Below are 10,755 nucleotides of genomic sequence, written 5' to 3' on the forward strand. Positions count from 1 at the left end.
GGAAACAGTGACTGGATAACTGTTTTTTTAAATACTTAATACTGTCACTAAAGTTGCTAAAGTTATTATCAGCAGTTCAAGGAACTGAGTCTGAGGAGGATTTAAATGAGGAAAAGGAAGTGACTTGATGAATCTGAGGAAAAACAGGTATATGAGGAGTGAGTAGGCTGCAGTTGAAGAGGTATTAAATGGGATCTACATAACTAGCAGAGCTAGGAGAAGTAATAAAAACCTAATGTAGATGCATAGAAAAGAAACAAACATAGAGACCATAGAAACAAGATATGAATATATTTAAAAGAAATAAACGGAAATTATATCAGAAACAAATGGTACTGTGAGCATATGTGCATTTAATATATAAAGTGACTTTTTCTTTGATAATACCTATATAGCATGTATGTGAAATTCAGCAAATTCTGGAACCATTGATTATTTCATAGTAGAAGCCACTTAATTACATTTTTATGAAATTAAAGATTACTAAGGCTACATTCTGAAAAACTTGATAACATTTAAGTATTGTCTTATTCCCATGCCCTGTGCTGACAGAATGTTTGCTACTGCAAATAATAGTAATATTACTTCTGATTACATTGTGAAATGAGTACTTGTCAGGCTGATTAGAGAAGGCAAAACCCACCCCCTTCTTAGTGGGTTTAAAAGCTTTTGGACCCTCCAATAAATTTAATGAAATTACTGTTATAATTATCTAGTCAACTTTCTGTAGCGGTCTTTACAATCTTTATAAGAAAAGAATCCAGGAAATCATAGAATTAGGTCTTTTTTTTCTGTAGTTAATTTATGGTAAATATTATTTAATTTGTTTAGTCACTTACAGACACCTGATAATGCTAACATTACTATTTTCTGCGGGCCAAATTTGTTTCCTGATGTATTACCTCTGTTTTAAGTTCATAAAAATAGTTCACAACATACTTATGGCTTCCATTGCTGCCCATAAAAAAAGGAGGAAACTATTGTTAAAAAAATGAAGATAAACCCCTCCAACAGAAATATTTGCAAGAAAAGAAACTACATTTTACACATTCTTTAAAAAATATGTTAGTTTTATTTGTATTTCTTAATTAGTGCTTCCCAGACAAATGATGTGTAGTTGGAGCACTTTAAGTCCTACGGAGGTTAATGTTCCCTGAAGGACTTTGTTTTAACGCTTTTTTTTCCACAAAAAAAAAAAAGAAAATGAAAAACTAAACCTAAATCATATTTAATAGTCTGATACAGTGCCACATTCAGTTTGGGGTTGCAAAGGGTATAGTAACTATTAGAGGCTTCATTGCATTTGGAGACAGCTGATTCAGTCGATAAACACATTTATTGCAACAATATGGCCCAATACTTCTAATAAATATTTATTTGTGTCAATTACTAGTACTCACTAGTTTGGTCCTTTTCTATAAAAGGAGAATAATAAATACAGAAGGAAGCTGCTAGATGACCTGAATGATAATTTGAGTGTTCTTGCGTTTCTGGTGCCTGTGCACAGAAACTTTACTAAGCACCAATGTGCTCATAAATATCCTGACTGGGATGTGAAAGCAGATCAGTTGTTCTCCATCATTAGAGATTAATAAAGGGATGCCTCACTTCTGGTTAACTATCTTGATAAGCCAAAGTGGTTCTGTCTTGACCAACACCTATCTGTGAGAAATGCCACATCAATGACAACATGCTGGCATCACAAAGTAAGAACTTTTGGTAGGAAAACCTGCCAGTGCGTTTGTTGGAGTTAGACCCCTCTTTACACTTAACAATAAAGCTGGTTACATGGAGTCAGAGAGCCTGATGATGGTGAAAAAAGATGATCAATGACACCTCTGTCATTCAGGCATTCTTAGCTGGCAGGGTCAGAGCTGGAGTTCTCATCTTTGCTTTTGGTGTTACCTCATTTATTGTATCACTGTATTATTTGTTACTATAAAATGCATGAGCGTTTATGGAGTAGGGCACTTTTGCCAGATACCCATTCTTCTGTCTAAATACCACATCTTCTGAGCAACTGATTATATACTGCTGGATATTCTGAAATATTCAGTGGTATACAACTGATTAGTTATTCATGCTATGTTAGTATTGTCACCAGTATTACCATTTATAATTATGAATAAGACAATTTTGCTTCACATTCCATATGGCACTAAATTCTCTAAATTAGAGAAATAGAGTAGCTGTATTGATGAGGACTTGTGTCTTAAAGTAAAAGGAGTTAAAAACAAGCGTACAAAGATTTTAATGTACAGCAGTCTTGTCATCCTCCAGTGAAGCTCATTTTGCGCTAGTGAAGTAGAGCTTCATTTCTATTCTAGTACAGAAGATTCTGGGCTTTTTCTTTCCTTTCAGTATTTTCCTGTGTTTAAAATTTCCTTTTGCTATTCTGAAGAAACTATACTCCAAATCCCACTGGAAACAGTCTTATTACTCCTCTCATGTAGTAGCTAGGCAACTGGCAACTAGATCTGTTGCACAGATATAAGCATTTGTCTTTTTTTTCTGATTTTCTGGGAAGAAGAGTAACAGAAGCCAGTGTGCAGCAGGGATTTAGCAGCAAAGAGAGCAGACAGGTGATCTTCCTTTGTGGTTACTGTTCTATTAAATTTATGCATTAATACACTGAATTGAAGAGGGGAGTTTTACCTTTCTCTGAAGAGAAACACAAAGAGCCATGACTCACAGTTGGTCCCTTTTTACTCAGATTTACAAAATTAAAAGAACTATTGAGTGTTTAGAAAACAATAGATGTTAGAAATTTATAAACATACTTTGTGCAGAAAGATCATCTGTACTTTGGAACGATGTAATTGCTGTTAACTCCTGCAGTGTAATTTTATACTTTGCTTTCTGGAACATTACTTGCTTCATTTCTGTTAGAAAAGTGTTATGGATCTTCCTGCAAGAGCAATGAACAAAGAAAATAACTTCTCAGTATGCAAATCATTCAAATAAGAAGATTCAACTGTATCAGTTGAAAACTTGTATGATTTTCTGTTGAAATAAGTAACTTTTACAAATAAGTAACTTATTTGCAAATAAGTAACTTCATATTTTTGTTGTATTGCAGGTACAGGAATGGCTCTGCTTAAACTGCCAGACCCAAAGAGCAGTATCTGGACAACTTGGGGATATGGGCAAGATGCCACTTCCGAAAACAGGCCCTCCACAATCAGTATCCAAACCACCTGGTACTCCTCAAAAACAGCCTGTGCCTGCTGCCTCACATTCCCCTCAGAAGACTTCCACACCACCTACTCCAGCAGCAGCAAAACCAAAAGAAGAACCAGGCGTTCAGAAGGAAGTTCCAAAACCTCAGCAGGGGAGACTAGAAAAAACATTATCAGCTGATAAAATCCAACAAGGAATTCAAAAAGAAGATGCAAAACTTAAGCAGGGAAAACTTGTCAAGATGCCCTCAGCTGATAAAATTCAACGTGTTTCTCAGAAGGAAGACACAAGGGTCCAGCAGACAAAACTGACAAAGACAGCCTCATCTGATAAAATTTTGCATGGAGTTCAGAAGGAGGATGCAAAATTTCGAGAGGGAAAACTGGCAAAAACATCTTCAGCTGATAAAATTTTGCATGGAGTTCAGAAGGAGGACATAAAATTGCAAGAGGCAAAATTGGCAAAGACACCCTCAGCTGATAAAATTTTACACGGAATTCAAAAAGAAGACCCAAAACTCCAACAGGTAAAAATGGCGAAGGCACTATCAGCTGACAAAATCCAACCTGCAGCTCAGAAGGAAGATGCACAAATTCAGGAGGTCAAAATGTCAAAGGCAGTTTCAGTTGATAAAATCCAACATGGAATTCAGAAAGATGATACCAAACTTCAACTTCAGAAAATCATGAAAACTTCATCAGTAGAGAAAATCCAACAGCAAACTCAAGAAGAAGAATCAAATCTTCAGCAAGGGAAACTGTCAAAGACACTTTCAGCAGATAAAATCCCTGCAACTATACGTTCAGACCAAAAGAAACCCCTAAGCACATTGGAAGAAGATAAAAAACCTCTGCTCCCAGAAAAGAGCACACCACACCCAGAGGACAAAAAAGAACAAATTACAGCTGAAACTACAGACATTGCTGCTGAACAGAAAGCAGGAGTTGAAACACCTTATGAAGAACTGGAAGCTAAGAAGCTAGATGATGTTATGAAAGAGGATTTGGCAGCTGGGTTTTCACAAATAGTTTTGAAAGCCGAAAAAGCTCAGGAAAAAGAGATTCCTGATAAAACAACACCTTTGCCAAGAACTGACCATGTGGAAGCAGTGAGAGAAAAAATAGTAAGTAGATTTGTCCTTCCAACCCTTCTCCCTTGCTACAATTGAGAATCTGATCCTGATAGACCCTCTCTTTTATGTCTTCCTGCTCCTTATTGTTATTCTCTATAAGGGATGATTCTAAATGATAAAATCAATGTCTCCCATTGAGTGAAAGTTTCACCAGTTATTCCTGTGCTCTACATGCAACTTCTCAATACTTCTTGCATGATTTTTCAGTCTCAAGCACTTAAGCAGATGAAACTAAGGCAAAGTTCCTGTTTAATAATTTTTGCAATACTTACGATTTATTTACCTGCTTCTGTAGACTCTCTGAACTTTAATTGTTCAAATTGAAGTGTTTTCATAGTTCCTAGTCCCAAAAGAGAATAATCTCTGATGGTAAAGTGTACAGTGTTTTGCAATACCAAAATGTAAGAAACATTTCAGTAGTCCTTCGTGATGCCTTAACATTTTAAAGTATGAAATCTTTACATATTCTTACCATTTCATTTGCTTATCTCACATGGACAAGTACTTTTAAGTCGAGTTCTTGGTAAGTTCTCAAGTTAGATGAATGGATGAGTTTAAGATAGCACATACTAGAGGTCTACATTCCTTAAATAAGTGCATTTTCTGGATGTGAAGTCGCCAACAGTTCACTTTATCAGCTGAAGTGAATAATCTACACAATTTGTTGAGAAATGATAAATGCTGTTTCTTTTTTTTTCTATCAGAACTGCAAATTTGGTGATGATTATTACGTTGTGAAAGTAGAACTAGGTTTAGGGAAAGTATTTGATCTTTGCCAAAATTATGTTTTCAAAGAATCACAGTTAAAAAGATCAAAGCGGGTGGGTTTTTTTGTTGTTGTTGGTGGTGTTTTATTCCTTTTATGATAACCAAGATATTTGGACAGAAAAATATTCTGAAATTTTGCCATAGAAAATCCTATCGTTTTTATAAAACAAGTTTCCAGTCTGAAGGAATCGCATGTTTTGTTTCCTCCTTTTGATAGTATCTAGATGTGTGATGTCACCTGGTTGTACAAATGGAATCTCTGAATTGTGCTCAGAGTATCATAGACAGAAATCCTCCCTTCTGGAAGGAAGAAATAGAAAATCTATGAAAATCCTGTATTGATTTTGTATCTCAAACAGAAGAAACTGTTGCAGGACTTCCTAAGAAAAGTAAACTTAATTTGGTTCACATATTCTCACTTCTGGAGATTTTTTAAATCCATATCAGATAATCTAAGTAGTAAACTTAGGATTTTGCTAGTGTTGTTAACATTTGGGGGGAGTTACCTGTGGAAAATCATTTGTAAGGGAAAATTTTCATCAAATGCTAGTTTCAGTCCTGTCTGGCCATAAGGAGATCTCTATAAGGAGGTGAAAGCATATTATACTCTAAACAAATTTGAAATACATATATTGAATTTCCTTTTCTGATAGTGATAGATTTTAAATGTAGGTTAATTAGTGATTTCTAATGTGGCACACATATATTTCACTCTTATTTAACTGATGCCTTCTAAATGGAATCAGACTTAATGAGTTAATAACATAAATAGGAATCATCTTGCTTTTGGTCTTCTTATCAGACCTTGATGCATGCCTAGCTAAAGATTATAAAGCAGAAGTTTCATGAATAATAAAAAAAAAAGTATCTAGTTTTAAGTATTTTTAAAATTAGAACACTCTGAAATACAAGCCAGAACTATTTTTAAACAGAAAAACTATTCTTAAAACGAAGCATCTCAAATTGTTCAGAATTAAAAATAAAGCTGGTCCTTCACCTAGATTTTTACTTCACAGAAATAACTCTTTTTTATATCATTTTTATTTATTGAAGTATTTTAATATTCTCCATGCTACACATCAAACATTACTAGATACAGTTTTTCTCAAGAGAGCATGTGACTAAATTGGAAGAGGCGGTAACACTTTTAGATATCACCCATTGATTCCATTTCAGTGGGTAAAGAACAATATCTAGACATCGAAGAATACATTTTACATGTATTTCAGGACAGAATCTTCTCTATGAGGACAGGCTGAGAGTTGGGGTTGCTCAGCCGGGAAAAGAGAAGGCTCCAAGGAGATCTTCTAGCGACCTTCCAGTACCTGAATGAGCTACAAGAAATCTGGGGAGGGACAGTTCACAAAGGCTTGCAGTGATAGGATGAAGTGGAATGGGTGTAAACTGGAGAGGGGCAGATTTAGGCTATACATAAGGAGGAATTTCTTCACCAGGAGAGTGCTGAGGCACTGGAACAGGTTGCCAAGGGAATTTATGGATGGCCTGGAGGTGCTCAAGGCCAGGTTGGGTGGGGCCTTGGGCAGCCTGATTTAGTGGGATGTCCCTGCCCATGGCAGGGGGGTTGGAACTAGGTGATTTTTAAGGTCCCTTCCAACTCAAACTCTTCTATGATTCTATGTATTTTTAAATAGGAACGTGAGGGAAAATCTAGTACATTCTGCAGTTGAGAAACTGCTCATGCTATTTTATATCCAAATTTGTGCAAATGATAATTACTGACATGTAGTATTCCATAGAGATAAGTAAATAATACAGCCTTCATTTTTCACAACAACATCCCAACAATACTCTAAAGACATGGAAAGGTTAAGTTTCTGATCTAGTACAATCAGTAGAATGGTGTGTGAAAATCACAGATACCACGTTTAGAGATCTGGTATCCTTTGAAGCAAAAATTACTTAAGTATTGAAACATTTTTAAATATCTGCGTCTCAAAGTATAATTTCAGGTATCATGAAGCTAGTTTTGTTTTCAAAACATTTCTTTCACTAATTTTTAGTTATTAAAAATATTTTAAAGAATAAACAGACTGCTCATAATTTACAGGTTCTTTTCCTGATAAATCATCTTGTAGTACTGACTATTCATACACACAGTAGCGTTTAGCTGTTTTAACAAAGATGACTTGAAATTTTGAACAGTTATGACATTGAATTTATCAGTGTAAAACAAAACCCGTCATCTTGGCACTCACAAATTAACATATAAGTAGTTGATCATATCCACATGAACACTTTACCAGGGTGTAAATTGGACATGTTTTCAAGATATCAGCTATATTATATAAGTGCCCTAATTGCTACGTTCTTACGTTTACTGAGGAATGATCATGTGCTTAGGTTGAGTAACTAAATAGAAATTAATGTATCGTGAATTGACATCATTATTCTAACACATGCCATTAATGACAAAACAGAGACCAGGGAGCCAAAGTACAGAAGTCAAGGCTTATCTGTAAGCACCTTTTCTGGACAGAACTAAAATGTTTGATTTCAATAATGTAAATTTCAAATATAGATTATCAGCTAAAGTCTTTTTTCAGTCTCTGAATCTTCTTTTTAGATAATGTCAATATCTCTGTTTCTTCTATAAACAGAATGACCTTTTAAAAATAATGAGTTCCTTTGCAAAATAAAATTTCTGTTCTGTGCAACAGAATGTAATCCGGCTAGTTATACATAATTTTGAAAACTGACAAGTCTTTTTTTATCTCAGTTTTCTTTTAATAATGTTTTGACTTAATTTGATAACTAATAGGACTTCATCAAGCACAAAGTTTTATATTTTCCAATAAGAATTTTAGAAATTAGGAAGTAGATATTAGGAATAGATAATGCTTCTAAAGCAAAAACCTGTAACCCAAAATAGTTGTATGAAGTATTGACACTGAAGAAGTGCCACTAGAATAGTACAAATGCATCCTACATTAGACTGGTTTTAGTATTAGTTAAAAAGGTTGCATTTGCTGACTTTAAACAGTCTTATCTATCCTGCAGCTTTTGTAAGTCTCCTGGTTCCTCATATCTCAGGAAGATCCTCCCATCAGTGTCTGTATTGGAACGAAACTTATCCAGCATTAAAAACTCATAGTAAGCAGACTTTCAGAAAAACAGGTCATTCAACTATTCAGAAAGGTCCAGGATTTCAACGTGTACTGAACTATTTCCCACTTTATAAGAAAACATTTTTCCTTCTCTGAAATCTATTGAATATATATATGATTCTTAGCAGCTTTGTTTCTGCAATATTGTGTTATTAATCTAAAATTCTTATGTTTATTGTATGTTTACAAGTTTAACGATAATGTTGGTTTTTTGCACCTAATGTCCAATCTAGTAGAAAATAAAGTACCGGTCATTTCAGAATAGATGCAGCTAATGGCCGTGTCCTAATTCTCAGGCTGCAGGAAACAGGGGGAAAATAAAACCCAAAGACCAAATATTGTTTATTACAAGTATGTGATCTTGAAAGGATAATTTTTTTCATGTTGCATCATGTGGCAGACAACTATAAATACAAAAATGATAGAAAATATTTTCGTGCTGCAGCCTTAAAAAGAAAGCTGGATTTTCTCATCACATTTATTTCTAGTGATAAAAGAAGTCTCCCCTTATTGTAGATCTTTTTCATTTCTTTCCTGTAGAAAAATAGTTTTCCCATATTCATTTCCTGTTATTCATAGCAGTGATTTTATGGCATACACTGAGGTTCAGCAACAAAGTGGGCAATACCAATCTTTGTTGCCACCTCCTCTGGTCTTGTCATCAAGTAGGTACTACACCTTGGATTCACAGATAGCGGCACCATCACAAGTTATAAGGAGAATGGCTAAAGTTGTCCAATGACCAGTTGTTGTCTACCTATTTTTGAGCTTAACTGCTTAGTTTATATTGTCTGTCTCTGATTTAGAAGTCACTGTATCACTTCATCTCCCTGTGGAGCACCAAGATCTGACAGAATCACTTTCACTAATGTTGTGGAGGCACCCACAAAACATAAAATCATTCACTGAATATAATGAGGATTTGCTTAGCACTATGACAAATAAAAATAAACCACAGGTTTGGATGTCAGTAGGGAGTATTACTGCACAATTGCCTTAAGAATTCCTGAATTTTGCAAACAATCCTTTGGGAGGATGAGCTAAAATGTGCACAATCACTCACTTTTACAAAAGGAAATCTCTCAAGGGTACAGCAAAAGGGTACAGAACATTGAATCATTCATCCAAAGGAGTGGGGGCTCACTCAAAGATATACCCAGAAGAAATAATCATTCACCAAAAGGAAGGAGAAGAAAGTTACCTTGAGTGGCATCCCAGTCCGAAAGGGAGAATTTCCCTGTCACAGCCTACTGCTCTGAGGAGAACCACTCCGACTGGCTCTCCAGTGGGACCCCACTTATCCCATAGGCAAGTCTGGTCTGTGGTCATTCTAATTGACCAGGGGTCCCTTATCTTCTGGGAACTTGTGTCTGGCAACAGCTCTCTACTTTCTCTCCTGCCAGCAGCAGTGGGAATTTCAGTCAATTCATTGCTGACCTTAGTGTTCTCTGCACTTCTCCATGAAGCCAGAAAAAGAGTGATCTGCTTTTAACAGCCGGAAGGCTATGGTCTTTGTACATTTGGCCAGCCTGGTATTTGTCAGGTCCCTGGTAAGCCATGATATTCATCAGGCCATAATCTTTGTTGGGTCCTTGTGAGGGTGGGCAACACCTGCCACAACTAGATGGACACAGTCTTCCCATAATAGGAATGATTGGACTCGATGATCCAATGGGTGTTCTCCTACCTAGTAATTCTGTGATTCTGTGACCTTCTAAGCTTGAACGATGTTTGGATTTTATAGTAGCTCATCCAAACTGAGCACAGTGTTTGGTTGAATATGTTTTTATAAGTTTGAATGTTTTGGGAATAAAATAAAAAATAGCCATCAAATGTCATAGGTGAAATTTTGGTAAGGGATATGGTATTTGTAGATGAAAAATTATTTGGTATTAATGAAATAGGTATTTTTTAAAAACATAGCCCAATTAATTACTTTTAAACACTTTTCATTAATGAAGGGAACAAAAATCTGAATACAGTATGCAAGTCCTAAAATTTTAAACTATGCATCATTGCTGACTTTTTATAAAGAATATATATATAATAATTAAGGCCTGCAGAATATTCAAGGATATATTTCTCAGAATAAGTGCTGAAGTGTCTAAGTGGGGATGAATTCCCAAAGTTCTTTGAACTACTGGGTTTTTCCATATTTATATATTAATCACAGCCTTATTTTTAGAGTTGTCCTTACAAATATTTGGTTTCAGATTTTTAATTGCAATGTATTTTGCTCTGGTATCATATGTTTGGAGTTATCATATTGCATACAATAACAGTAAGAACAGATATAGGCAGAATCTGATTTTTCAAAAACATATAATAAATCACTCCTGTGAAACTGAGATTACTACATAAAATATTAATTACTATATTACTGTAATAATAATATTAATTTTATACTGTAGGATTACGTGCACAGTGGTATATCTACTGGGAAGAACAGGTACCTTAAATGCAAATTGAATAATGATTAAATTCACTGTTTTTTAAAAATAAAATAACTGCAAACAAATCATATTTGGTTTATGATATTTTAGCATTAAA

The 10,755-nt window shown here is 35.0% G+C and overlaps 1 protein-coding gene across 1 annotated transcript in view; it reads left to right on the forward strand.

The window, feature by feature from the left end:
- Positions 1-10,755, forward strand: part of PCLO (piccolo presynaptic cytomatrix protein) — a 356,197-nt gene that overhangs the window by 158,848 nt on the left and 186,594 nt on the right. The window contains exon 4 of the mRNA XM_069850050.1: positions 3,080-4,303. Within this exon, the coding sequence (XP_069706151.1) occupies positions 3,080-4,303 (1,224 nt within the window). The remainder of the gene's footprint in view (positions 1-3,079; positions 4,304-10,755) is intronic.

The sequence above is a fragment of the Phaenicophaeus curvirostris genome, chromosome 1 (assembly GCF_032191515.1).
Source record: "Phaenicophaeus curvirostris isolate KB17595 chromosome 1, BPBGC_Pcur_1.0, whole genome shotgun sequence".
NCBI lineage: Eukaryota > Metazoa > Chordata > Aves > Cuculiformes > Cuculidae > Phaenicophaeus > Phaenicophaeus curvirostris.